This window comes from Podarcis filfolensis (assembly GCF_964270895.1).
Source record: "Podarcis filfolensis genome assembly, chromosome: 1".
Classification (NCBI taxonomy): Eukaryota; Metazoa; Chordata; class Lepidosauria; order Squamata; family Lacertidae; genus Podarcis; species Podarcis filfolensis.
Genome location: NC_139604.1, coordinates 23,203,816 through 23,217,916, shown reverse-complemented (window position 1 = coordinate 23,217,916; position 14,101 = coordinate 23,203,816). Strand labels below are relative to the sequence as shown.

General features: G+C 43.2%; 1 protein-coding gene across 14 annotated transcripts in view; it reads right to left on the bottom strand.

Moving 5' to 3' along the window:
• Nucleotides 1-522: 522 nt before the first annotated feature.
• OSBPL6 (oxysterol binding protein like 6) overlaps nt 523-14,101 on the bottom strand; it is a 101,185-nt gene continuing 87,606 nt past the window's right edge. For 13 of the 14 annotated variants that reach the window (XM_083627916.1, XM_083627909.1, XM_083627907.1 and 10 more), the window contains 5 exons: nt 12,976-13,120; nt 12,325-12,469; nt 10,001-10,127; nt 8,367-8,489; nt 523-7,555 (listed from right to left, as the gene is read on the bottom strand). In XM_083627916.1, the coding sequence (XP_083484042.1) occupies nt 7,447-7,555; nt 8,367-8,489; nt 10,001-10,127; nt 12,325-12,469; nt 12,976-13,120 (649 nt within the window). In that variant the 3' untranslated portion in view covers nt 523-7,446. The remainder of the gene's footprint in view (nt 7,556-8,366; nt 8,490-10,000; nt 10,128-12,324; nt 12,470-12,975; nt 13,121-14,101) is intronic. The other variant, XM_083627915.1, reaches the window with a different exon arrangement.

Below are 14,101 nucleotides of genomic sequence, written 5' to 3'. Positions count from 1 at the left end.
GACTTTTGCAGAGCAATCCTACAGTTGCTTATGCATAAATGCAGCTGTCTTTGATGGGGCTTGCTTCCTATTAAATAAGCTCCGTACTGTATTGCAGTGTTATTCTTACTTGTGTATTCAGTACCTCACCAATAGTGATACCATCTGAATTCAGACTAGAAGGTTCTCAGGTCAAATTCCATCTGATCCTGTAGAGAGCTTAGGTGGTAACATTGGGCTCAGACTGGGGGGACTGGAGTTCAAATCCACATTCAGCCACAATGATCATAACTACACAAGAGCCTACTGGATCAGCCACCATCCTGTTCTCACAGCAGCCAACCAGACATCTATGGAAAGTTCACTGGCTCACTCTGCCAATCACTGTCTCGCTTCCTAACCTGCAGGGTGGGTGGTTGTGAGGAGAAAATGGGGTGGTGGTAAAACTACCTAGGTGACCCCAAGCGCCTTGGAGAAAGGCGGGGAGACAAATGCAATAAAACTGCAATAAAGTGAATCGGAAAACTGAAAAAGAAATCAAAGTGACTTTAAAAGGTAATTGCTGTGAATTTATTGAGGCCTGTTTTCTTACAAATGGAACATTCCTCTGTACAACATTCACTTGAAGAGGCACAGTTCTCGTGCTTTTTCGGTAGCACAACATACACATGATCTTAAATATGTGATAGACAGGTAGGAAAGAACGATGTGTAGCTGGAGCAACACATTTGGTTTGCTGCCACGACAGTTCCCACTGGCAGAGAGGGACGGGGAGAGAGAGAAGAGGACATCTTTAGAAATGGAACAGTGGCTTGTTTCTTGGATAGTGGAAACAAAGCAGAAGTAAGTGACGGTTCAGGTTCACATGCATTCTCTCCTACCAAGAATACCACTCCTTTCCATTACAGCCATAGAACACAATCTAGTAAATCATAACTAACTTTGTGGAGCTTAACACTTCCGTAGTGTTGGGGGGGGGGAAGAACCATAGCTCAACAGCACAGCACATTAACTGCATGCAGAAGACGCTATGGGTCAATCCCCATCGTCTCCATTTTAAGGCTGGAAAGAACCCTTCTCTTGAGCCATGGAGAGCTTCTTGGAGGTAGATTTAGGGGAGTGCAACCAATTCGGTCACAATGCAGAGCCTCGGGGGCACCACGACTATTATTTAGAAGGGAGTGCGAGAGGCGGGGCTGGCGCCGAATTTCGGTGTCACACGGGGCGCTGCTGAAATTTGAGACCCCAAGGTCTACCACTGAACTTCTGCCAATCAGAGTAGATGATAAGTCAGATGGACCAATGGTCTGACTCCTTACAAGTCAGCTGCCTATATTCTTCCCTGTTCAGCTAGGCATGACTCTTGTCTTATTTCACAGCTTTCAATAGCCTGGACCACAGTTTCAAATAAGGATGGTTTAAAACGAGTGCGTGCTTAGTTCTTTCTTTCAGCACTGTGGACAGGAAACAAGTAGACACCAGCTCTTGTGGCTTGATTCCCCCAAACAATCAGCGAGTGGTAAGCCAAAGTTTGCTCTTGACTTACTTCTGGTTTTTTGGGGGAAACCAACTAGGAGCACTGGGCTCCCACAATACAATGTCCTCTCCGGTGTGCTGAAGGAAAAAGTGGGGTGATGACTGAAGCAGAGATGCGGTCATCTTAAACCATAGCTTATTTAAAACTATGGTTTTAAGTGATGTGCAAATCAGGCCACTGTTAGTCAAACTTTCAAATGAATAATTACTAGATTGTGCTCATGATTTTCTTTAAAAGACAATTCAACTTTCATTATGGTTCTTTTGCTACACATTTTCTGTTAGAATTAAAACAAAACACTGCACAAAATGTAGCACGTAGTTTGGTAACATTGATTTTCTCCCCTCTCAGAATAAGCATGAATTCAAAATGAAACCCAACTCAACTATTGTCCTTAAGATATATTACTTATACCTTTCTGCACAATCATTTCCTGGTGGGTAGGCTAAGCGAAACGAAAGAACTTGACAATGAAAGTTATTTTACAGGGAAGTAATTCAGTGGCAAGTTAGCTGGAGAACAAGATATGCAGATCAGCATTACAGTTCTGCATCCACCAAAGTAAATGAGGAAATACCTGTTTTAATAGTTACTGATTGCACTCAAATTCTCAAAAACCACAGAGGTAAATGAATTTTCCCAGTCTCAGATTTGGCACCATTTTCCTAACCACAATGATGGCTGAGAGAAAATCTATCAAATCACAAAACTATGGATTAGTACTCTTGAGTGCGGTCTTTGTTCATTTACCTATGCAGCATGGAACATAATCCAAAGGTACCTTCCCATGTCCACAACCACTATTTCTGAGCCCTGGACTTGGGGAAAACCCACCAAATGTTTATTTACTACTTATATTTTTTATCACTTTTGCTCTGGTTACAAATTGCTTCACGGCAGAGGAGTAGCTAGGGCGGATGGGGGGCAGGATGCACTGGGCCCCACACCCGGAGGGTGGCTCTTAGCATGGGGCCTGGCCCAAGCCATGCGTCTCTCCTGGGAGTGACACAGTGGCTCAGAGGGCTGCAGGCTCCGTGCTGCCCGAAATGGCAGCGTGGGGCTGGCATCCACCTGCCTCCTCCGTCTCAGCTGTGGGGCTTCGCCGCTGCTTCAAGGCTTTGTAGTGGGAAGTGATATATAAATTTAATAAACCTAAACCTAAGAGCTCCTCCATCTTGAGGTGTTTCCCCCCCCCCCATCGAAGAACACTTACAGATAACTACTACAGGAGTAGCTTTTGCCTCAATGTGCATCAGTGCACCAGGACTTCATCCAGCAATGGTAGCGATGGCATGCCAAGCATTTGGGTTAGGGGGCAGTTTCTGAACCCTTGCATGGTGCAAGGCCTGGGTTTAGCAAGCCCCCTTGGGAGGCCTTTCAAGAATCTAGAAAGCCTCCTCTACTTTCCCCAAATTTGCAGGTGTGCTGAAAACCTCTACTACTGAAATGTGATTATATCCATCACTAATAGAAGAGAGGAAGGGGCGGTCTACTTGAAAACAAGAGCATATACAGAGCTCAGGCAGGGAACATGACTGTGGTATAGTTTGGTGCAGCGCCTTCCAGTTTAACAAGGAAGCAAATCATACAATGTCTTCTTGAGATTTTCCTGAAGCTTGCAGGAGTGGGAAGAGGCTCAGAGTACAGAAGAACTCAATTTTCAAATCTGGAAAATTTAATAAAGAAAAGTCTACATCATATGAGTTCTGTCACTTGCAGAAATACACGATAATTTGCATTTCTGCCGGATAGGGTGAATATCCCTTCTTAAGTGAGTTCCATGATTGTGTTTTAATTGGTTTGTTTTGCATATTTGCTACTAATGTATATATTCTGCATCTCTCTCGCTATATATATATTTTAAAATTGTTTTTGTATAGTATTTTTGAAAAAGCAACTCAGTGTAAAATTCATGTTTCGAAAAAGAAAAGAAATGCATGATATTCATGACTCTGAGGCTGAATCTGCATGTTATCTCTGCAGTATGGATGCTACAGAACCACGGTTCCACAAGTGGCTACCATGTTGTCATGGTAATATATAAAAGCACACAATTCCATATATTGCCTAGATCACATGGGCATTTCCATACCAGCATCTATCTGTCCACCACGGACAGGCCACTGCTGCAAGCATTACCCAAGTGTTCTAGGTAAACGATATGACCAAACTCTTCAGTACGTAACTAATGTAATGTAGAAGGAGAAAGCGGGTTTTTTTGCTGCAGCAGCCACACCACAGAGACCCTGTGTAAAATGATTCAGATAAATTCTGCAGCAAGTGATGTGTGACTGCTTTGCACGATTGGAATCCATGAATTTCTAGCAGGGCTAGCCTTGCATAAATATTATACGCTTTGTTTAGACTTAGTTTAGTGCATAAAAAGACAAGAAACTCAAGGCGAGTGATGCACTGAACGGTTTTGAACAGATCCCAGGCTATGAAGAAACTAACTTGGGGAACCCAAGGTGGTTAGATTAGGTTGTCTGTAGGTTTTGGAAGAGCAGCTTCTTTGTTCCACGTAACAAACATACCTTTAAAACCTAGGGGAATTGTAGAAGCAATCGGTGATGTGGCAGGAGGGAAGTGTGGAGGGGCAGGGGCGGTATCTAAAAATGTTTACTGGGCCAGCTCAAGTCTGTTGCATCAGCCCACACAGGGAAATGGCTTTTGTATACATTATTACCGTTTTAAAAATTCAAATTTGACTGAAATGGAATCTCTAAGGAAGGAAATGACTTGAAGGGGAGGGGAGAATCTGTGTTGACACAGGAGACAAGGGAGTCAGTTAATTCCTCGGTTGTGGATCATATCCAATATTCTTTCACCCTTGAATGATAGCTGGACATCGCAGCAAAGTTGGTCCAACCATCAATTTTGCTTACCCAAGCCCCTTTGATCCTGGAGGACGGTCTGCTTTCTTTATAAATAAAAAACAAAATCACATAATGGACATTATTCTTTCTTTCTATTTAAGGAAATATGTTTCCCAAAGTGAAAAAAACAACAAAATTGCTCCAGGGAAAAGGGAAAGGGATTGATGTCTCCTTGTGACATCAGGGGATTCAGCCAATCAAACTGTCCATAACTTATTTTTGTCACAAACATAGAGAGCTGTTTGGCCACTTCAGAGATCAGCCCCTAGAAATTAAAGGTACATTTGGACAAAACGACCGCACTACTCTAAAAATGTTACATCTGTCTCTACCCCCTTGCTTCAGTTAACTTTCATATGGGTAATATATTAGATGTTTTGTTTAAAGAGTTTGATTAGATTTGAATGACAGAAGGGGAGAAGTGAGTTCAGCAAATATTCTCATGAAGACTGGGAGCTATGATTAGTAGTTCCAATGGTCCCACGCTGCGCCCCTGAAATATTTTACCAACACTCTTTCCAGTCTTCATATGATACCGTATTTTTCACTCCATAAGACACACTTTTTTCCTCTTAAAATCTAAGGGGAAATGTCTGTGCGTCTTATGGAGCGAATGTGTGGTCCATGGGGCTGGGGGTGGGGGGGAACCCGGGCTTCCCCTGCCAGCCCCGACCTGCTCTTTGAGGCTGGCCGTGGGGGAAAGCAGCACTTCCCCCACTGCCAGCCCACAAGCTCGTGGAGCAGCGGGAAGGCTGCACGCCTTTCGGCTGCTCCCTGACCTGCTCTTTGAGGCTGGCGGTGGGGGAAAGCAGAACTCCCGCTGTGCTCCGGAGGCTTCAGGTTGCCTTCACTGAAGGCGACTGAACGCTCCTTGAATGCACTGAACGCACCTTGTTTTAGAGGGGGAGAACAAGAAAAAAATAATCTCCCCCTCTCTGCGCAGCGCCTCCTGCTGCTTCGCTGAAGGGGAGTTGTGCAGAGAGGGGGAGAATTTATTTTTCTTGTTCTCCCCCTCTAAAACAAGGTGCGTCTTATGGTCAGGTGCGTCCTATGGAGCGAAAAATACGGCAATCCCAAAAACCAGAAGCTGCAGGCTACAAAACTTGATCTGCTTAGAAAATGAAAACTGATATTTTGAAATGTCAAACAGAACTTTTGCAAGAACAGACTTAAAAGGTCATTATGTGATCATTACCATTGAATCGTCTGGAATTTATTCTAAGCCTCAGTCAAACGAAAGAGACCCTGAGCTACAAGTGCAGCTCAGAAAGAAGTTGTGGTCAAATATTTAAATATCCATCAATATTGTGCATACCAAGAGGAAGTAGCACTGTTTGGGAGAAATCATATTTATAACTCTTTGCTTCTTTGGCAGATGTGCTTGTAAAGAAGGAATTGTGGGCTTTTGAAATATATATATATATATATAAGTAATTTGTAGCACAGTTAAATGAACAGTCAATTTGCTTTTGGGAAATAATGGTAAGAGACACCTCTGTATCTCTATGGAACCCCACCAAGAAGTCGTTCTTAAGAAGCACCATGCAAAGGAAAATTAAGCATATTTAGAATTATGTGCTATGTACTGTATACGTAGAAATATTTTTTTGAAATCTAATACAAGGAGATCTTTTCTGTCATTGATGCCTATGAAATGCAAGTAGGGAGTCTGTTAGCAAACTGGGCATGAATGAAAGACAAGATGACATTTAAAAAAATAGGATTTTTATCTATTAATACTGGCTACAGCAAAGCATGCCAACTTCACTTTACTTTGAGACAGAGGTCATGCAGGCTCCTTCCATATACATCATTGAAATGTGCTGCACAGCAACCATTTAAGGTCTTGCTTCTTCATCAAAAAATATAATTGCCTTTTTGTAAAATGGCAAAATAGAATTATGCACAAAAGCAGTATTAGCAGTGGCAAGATGCTACCGAGAACTTAGCTGCATATGCTATGTTGCTTTCCCCATAAAACAGATGTGCAACAAAAGCATCTTGTGTACAAAAGAGAACATGACCATGTATGTTACCAGGATAATCCACCTCTGGGAAAGGAGACAAGACACTTATCATTTTTTGTGCTTAACACTCATGCGAAGCTTCAGGGAATTCCAATTGTATAAAGACTTATGAGAAAATGAGACAAAAGTGTGAAGCCATGGGAAGAGATGGTATATTTATCACAGCATTAGGCATTGAGAATACGACCTCGTCTTCATTTGCCAAGGTTGTTACAAAACCAGCCAGTCTCCTTTCAACTTGACCACACAATAGTCCCCACCCCACCCCCCAAAGTTAAAACATGTACTAGTTGATCACTTTCCTTTACAATCCATTTAGGGTTTCTCTCTTTTCTCTTAAATAATAATAATACACTTTCTTCGTTATTTATAATATGAACAAAATCCTAGCGCTTTAAAAATCTGCCCCTGACAAACGTCTAAGAATACATATTTTAAAATGACTTAAATGTACAACTTCACATTGGTGTGTTTTTTTTAAGGCATGAACAATGGCGAATGAATGAGGAGAGCTTCCAGAAAAGCATTATGCCTTTTTTCGACGTGGCCAGTCCAAGCACATCACACATCAAGAAACTAACCCGAAGCTAGAAATGAACAAGTATTGCGACTCAAGGTTTAATAATAGCATGGGTGGACATTCTAGACATGTTCCATTAAAACAAATCTTGTTTTGTTTTTGTATCTTTTCTGTTGTCTATTTTAAGCACCAGATACTCTTCGAAAGCATCTTTGGCTAACTCAGTGCATGCTTCTCTTGCGCTGCATTTCCCTTATCTCAATATTTAAAGGGCGTGTTGGTTCCCCCTCCCTTTAATTTAATGCCAGCTGCAGAAATGTCCGGGGTCTGGGCTAATGCACTTTTGGAAGTCCATTTATAAAGATGAATATAAAAGCAAATGAAAGGTTTCTTGCAGGCCCACAAACCAACCTCAGCTATAAGAAACATGTTGTGCATAGGTTTTTTTTAAGGTTTTTCTTTTTTTTTTTTTAAGGAGTGATATGTTACTAGATCTACATTCTCAGTTTACCAGAGTTTGAGGGTTTCTACTTTACTAAAGCCAGGATCCTTTCGGAGTTCCCAATACGTGTCGTTAGAAACCCAAGCTTCTCTTTGATTGGCATCGATAACTTTTCTGCAAAATCAAAAGAAAAATACACACCTGTTAGACAAAATAAATTCAGGAGTGCCTTTAACAAGAACCAAATTATACTCCCTTGTGACACGGCACCTGCAGAGTCCTTTATAAGAAGCAAAAATCCCATCAACCAGTTGTTTGGTAAGGAAGAGGGAACAGAGGGGTTGAATTCAGCCCACAAAATGACAAACAGGCAGTATTTCGGCTTTTAAAGAAGTTCCTATAGGACATCAGGTGTGGGGCAGGTAAGGCTGGAGCCATGAATGAAGTGGAACCATAACACAAGCTCCCGATTGTACCTTTATAAGTGGCAGTCTCTATGAGTGCTAGTCAGGTGATGTCAACCTGAACATTACCTCACACCAGAAGTCCCAGCCAAACAGGGCTTATAATCAAATTTTGTTTTTGTTTCTTGGGTGTGTTTTTTTTTAATCTCTCAGCCTGCGCAATGAGAAGAAACAGGCATTTTCCACACAAATGCATTTTTCCAAGGCTGAAAATGAAACTGTCTCAACAACTCATGGAAATATTTCTGTAAAAAGTTAATTGTGATAACAATGGGTGGTATTCCACTAAGCTGTGCTCAGGGTAAACCCACTGAAGTTAATGACCAGTATGAAGTTAAATGCCCATTAATTTCAATGGGTCTACTTTGAGTAAACCTTAGTTTACTCATAACCTTTATAAGCTGCCAACTCCTCAACCCAGTTTCAACTATTTAAATTTTCCCACTCTGTTACCAGGCTGGTGGTGTATCTGTTAGCAAGCGGGGGGGGGGGGGACAAACCACATTCCTGAGTTTACATACTTAAAAAATTTTGGTACATGTTCCATATTATTTTCTTCTAAGTAGCGTCTTCGACTTCTCTGGAGTTCTTCTATTCTTAGTTTTTCTGACGCTGCTGCTTCTAAATCCCCGTCTTCCAAAAGCCTGAAATAAAGCAAGTGGAACTTCGAATATACAGTATACCAACATTCAAGCACTGGAACGAATCAACAAAACCCCGGAGATGACAAACCTACACCCATCAAGAGTTGCTGGATCCGTACCATCCAGATACTGCAGTTCAAATAAAATTAGCAGGGATGAGATCCAATTAATTAAAGAAATCTTTAATTATTAAGCATGTGAGTTTTAGATGATTGTTATACTGACTTGCTGATTAAACCAGAATAAATTAATAATGGTTTTTTAAAAGCACACAATTATTTTGAACAAGCAGCATGCTTATTTTGTTCTATGCAAACCCCATGCCAATCTTAAAAGAGTCAGTTCCTCTTGAGAGTGAAGAGCAATGGCTCTGCTAAGACAGTAGCTGCCCAATGTAACTTTTATAGCTACCTGAATCATAAACAAACCAACCTTCCTGATTAGTGTGGGGCAGACCCTTAGTTGATCAAAGGTTTTTTAAGCAAGTCATGTTATAAAGTGATGGACTAAACTAGGAGTGGGGAACTTTAGGTCCAAGGGCCCCAATGGCCACCATGTGTCTCTCTGTCCAGCCTTTGGGACTCTGCACAGGTGACACCCTTTCACTGGCCCTGCTCTGCAGCCTCCCTGGGTGTTTTTGCCTGGCTGGAACGTGTCCTTGTACTGCAATAGTGCCTCTTACTTACCAGGTTTACTTGTGTGTAAACCTCTATCAGGGCCGGTGTTGGGAGCAGGCCAGCAATAACTCGCAAGGCGTCAGTGGAGTTAACTCTTTGTTCAAATAAACAACAGCTCAGGCCTAGTGAGCACAGCAACTCTTCCCAGCAGATCTTGCCCCAATGAGGCAGTTGCGAGGACTGAAGGGCCACACCTTCCCAGTCTCCCCAAGACTCTTCCTCCCTTGGGTCCTTCCCTAGCAATCTGAGACTCTGACACCTTGTCTGTTTTTGCTCCACCCTCTTCATTCTTCTTCTGGTTCTGGGAGACCAGGAGGGAGGGGAGCTGGTCACCACAGGAGAGGGAGACCCCCTGGCTTCTTCAACAGCCTGATTCATCTCTGCCTGGTAGCCTCCTCCCTACTCTCCAGCCTCCTCTTCTGCCTCGGATTCTGGACTGCTCTCTGCCACAGCCTCTTCCTGCTCGCTAAAACCTGTTACTTTCAGCTTACAACACCTCCTCATTCCAGTCTTCTCCTTCTGACCACTCATCAACATCCCATCACCAGTCCCCTGGCTCTGAGCCTTCTTCCCTTTGGGGGTTCCTGAGATGGTGGCTCCCACCACTGCTTTGCATCCAGTCAGTCCATGGCAACCTCTTATTTTTTGCTTGGCTGGAAAGTAGCCTATCACTGAGTCCCTGGAAAATGACCCACAAGGGAATCTGGCCCTCATGCTAACGAAGCTTCCCCACCCCTGGACCAAACATTAGGGTCCTGAAAACAGGTGCGACCTACAATCTATGTTTGAAAGCAGCCGCTGAGCATTAAATAACAACAACCAAGTGATTCTTGCCTTTGGTCTGGCCTGAATCGGGCATCTGTTCTTGGAAGAAGATCTTTCAGTGCAGGATCTAACTCATTCAGCTCAATGGCAAACCTTGTGAAGCCATAATAACGCTCGTAGTTGGTGGGCATGGAGCCTGCATTAACAGATAAGACAAAGTGAGTAGCTAAGCTTTGTGAATGAAGAAGACATGGTCCTCTGAATACAGAAGGTCAAAATCCCTGCTTGCAGCTCCTGAAGTTGGCTCTAACTACTGGTGATAAACTGACACTGGTCAAACGTCATGCAAGCACTGCCAAAAGATAGTCAGCACCTCTCACAGTTCTAACCACTGTCTGTGGGGTGGACTAAGGCTTGCTCTACGTGCCACTGAGCTGCCACCTGAGGTGGTGCCTTCTACATATCTTGCTGCCATTATACACAGTGCCTGGGCATCCCAGGGTTCTCCCAGAGGAGAGTCGTGCTGGTCTGAAAACTCGGCCTGCTGGGAGAAAATTCATGGAACAAACACTTTTACACCATGAACATGATAGGGCACTATGTGGGTCCTGCTTCAAGTAGCCTCCACCTGGAAAAGTTTGACCCAGGCCGGTCGATGGCCCAGCTATTTAAACGGAGAGTACTGAAGCATCTATTAGGGAGAGGAGAATACCTATGAGCTGCATATGAAGATGCCCTTGGCCACTGGTCCAGTGTTGTGTACTCTGGCAAAGGTTCTCTGACCTTTCATACCCCTCTTACCAGAGATTTTTAGAGGTCTCATTGCTGGGGTCTGAACTTCAGGCCTGATGTGATAGCTCAGTTGGTGCTGATAACCCCAAGGTTGCAGATTCAATCCCTATGTGGGACAGCTGTATATTCCTGCATTGTAGGGGGTTGGACTAGAAGATCTTCAGGGTCCCCTTCCAACTTTACAATACTATTATTTTATGTGGCATAGCACGGAGGAATGGCTCTTCCCTGCACCTGCCACTGTGGTGAGACAGTCTGTAAACCAGAGCTGGGTTTATTTCTCCAAGTAACAGTTCGGAAAACACAACTGGTATTCTTTGTAAATTAGGAACAACCGATACACCAGAGCTTCCATTTTCAAATCAGGTGGTCCTATTATTGCTGTGACAAAGAATGCTTATTGGAGACCAATAAACGAGTACAGTGGTACCTCGGGTTACAAACTTAATTCGTTCCAGAGGTCCGTTCTTAACCTGAAACCGTTCTTAACCTGAGGTGCGCTTTCGCTAATGGGGCCTTCTGCTGCCGCCACGTGTTTTCTGTTCTCATCCTGGGGCATAGTTGGCAACCTGAGGTACTATTTCCGGGTTAGCGGAGTTTGTAACCTGAAGTGTTTGTAACCCGAAGCGTTTGTAACCCGAGGTACCACTGTAATTAGAAATCCCCAATTATTTATCTTTCAAAGAGGAAGTACGCAGTATTTTGTAGTGCAAATACTTCCAGTCTTGCTGTGTCAACTTTTGTGATTGGGTTTGCAGCACACCAGGAGATTTATCTCTCCCTGCCTCTGCCAAGCCACCAGAACGGTTACTGTGCATAGAAAACAGCTTCTATTGGTGCCAGGGAGAGTTTTTAAGCCTTGCAGCTGCTAGGAGGAGATTTTCAGGAGACTCTGTGACTGGAAGAAGAAAGGGATAAATCTCGCCCCCATACATCCTGCAATCCCAGTGACACTGGCTCCCCACACTTGTAATTAAATGAAAACAAGAGATGTAGCGCATGAAGCATAGCCTGCAGCTTGGCCCCTTCAGTCTATCTAAAAAAGGCTTCCTCAAACCTGGCCCTCCAGATGTTTTGAGACTACGATTCCCATCATCCCTGACCACTGGTCCTGCTAGCTAGGGATCATAGAATCATAGAATCATAGAGCTGGAAGAGACCACAAGGGCCATCGAGTCCAACCCCCTGCCAAGCAGGAAACAACATCAGAGCACTCCTGACATATGGTTGTCAAGCCTCTGCTTAAAGACCTCCAAAGAAGGAGACTCCACCACACTCCTTGGCAGCAAATTCCACTATCGAACAGCTCTTACTGTCAGGAAGTTCTTCCTAATGTTTAGGTGGAATCTTCTTTCTTGTAGTTTGGATCCGTTGCTCCGTGTCCGCTTCTCTGGAGCAGCAGAAAACAACCTTTCTCCCTCCTCTATCATGGGAGTTGTAGGCCAAAAACATCTGGAGGGCCGAGTTTGAGGAAGCCTGATCTAGAGCCATTCCAGTCTGCCATACTTGATACGATGATGAAGCTCCTTCACCCATAGTACAAGTATTGAATCCACCCCACCGCTTTACCTAAAAGAGCTGATCCTCTAATAGGTTCATACCTGGTCTCCATATACATTTTGCCGAAGGCCCAACTCCACAGTACAACCCTTCATGCCACTTTCCAAAGAGGCGGTGTACCACCTTTCCTTCTTGGTCCATGACAACGCCTTGAACTTCATTCACGTTCGAATTCCAGTAATTCACCTAAAAAAATAATAATGCAAGGAAACAAAAGATCTGTGGCCTTTTTCTTAACTGTTAAGGTAAATCACCCCAGTTTCAGGTGTCTGGGTTATAACTAGGTATCAACTTTCAACAAGACCAGGCCTTCTGACAGGCAGATCTGTATCACACCCATCCAACAGCTAGGCAGTGCCAATGAGCTGCCAGAGGCGGGTGGGGAATCGGGATGATTCAGACACCACCACCTCCACCCCTTATCGTATTGTGCCAAATATCTTCAAATGCAGTCCCAAAGAGGTGCAGAGGATAAAGACCTTGCCAATGCAATTAGCATGACCGCTGGCAACCAGTGAAAGGGTCTTATATTTATCGACCACACTTTGGTGCACAGATTCATACAATTCATACAACTGGTACCTCCAGCTAGTGAACCTGCCCTGTGTGCTCCTAGAAGCTGCTGTGCAACGGGCCTCCCATTGCACAAACACCCCTTTCACTGTTCATAATGCGTATCAAAGAAACGTTACCTTGATGAATGTGAGTTTACAAATACAAACGCTGCTTTTTGTGTTTCTGATGGTTATTTCTCCATAATGTTCTATCCATCTCCTTCCACTGAGGATGTTGTGTATGCAAGTAGTGACTTTGTTCCATACGTAGGAATCACCGTACCTGCAAAGAGAGTTAACTGTGGAAACTGTGCTCCAAAAATGCCCTTTCCAAACCACCACCTATTCACAAATGAAACCATACTCCCCCCTCCAATATTGAAAGCCAATGGACCACCAACAGAACTCAGATATGAAAATACCCACACTTTTTACATTTATTTGTGTCCTGCTAGGGGCATAGCTGTCCACCTTTCCCTTTTTTTAAGGGAAATTCCCTTATTCCGAATAGGATTCCTCGCAAGAAAAGGGAAAAGTTGACAGCTATGGCTAGGGGTTGAATTGCAAATCAATTAGAACAATAAATAATTTAAAACCAGTTTTTTAAAAAAGGTAATAAAGCAAAAGCACAACAATAAAATAAGAACAAAACAGCAGTGCAGAATGGGCAGCCGTCATAAACACTACCCCCACTGATTTCCAAAGCCACCAAAGGCCTGGGTAAATAAAGATATTTAAAACTTATTTTTAAAACATAAGGAAGTGTGAGTGCCTGACAAATGTGTCAGAGGGAAGGGCCTTCCACAGCCAGGGTGCCAATACTAAGAAGGCTTTGCTTCTAGTAGCTATATAGCCATTGCACTTTTGAAGGTGGAGGCGAAAGGAATAGGGTGTCCACAGAGAACTGGCAGCGCCCGCCCCCCAGCGCTTAACCATTGGTTACTTGTTATTCTCACAGATAGTCAGTCAACTCTGTCCCACTACAGACACTTAAAAAGATGCTCTGTGAAAGATTACAGCCCTCTATAATGAAGATACATTTTGGATAATATTATTCTAAAACAATCTTTTTATGTTGTAAGCTGTGATCTCTGGATGAAGGGCAGTATATAAATTTCATTATTATTATTATTATTATTATTATTATTATTATTATTATTATTATTAATCCTTCTGCCAGACATCATAGTATGTGTTTTCCTACTACGGTTACATTGGTTCCGCACAGTATTATAAAAAAAACACCTGTTTTGCCCTCAAAATA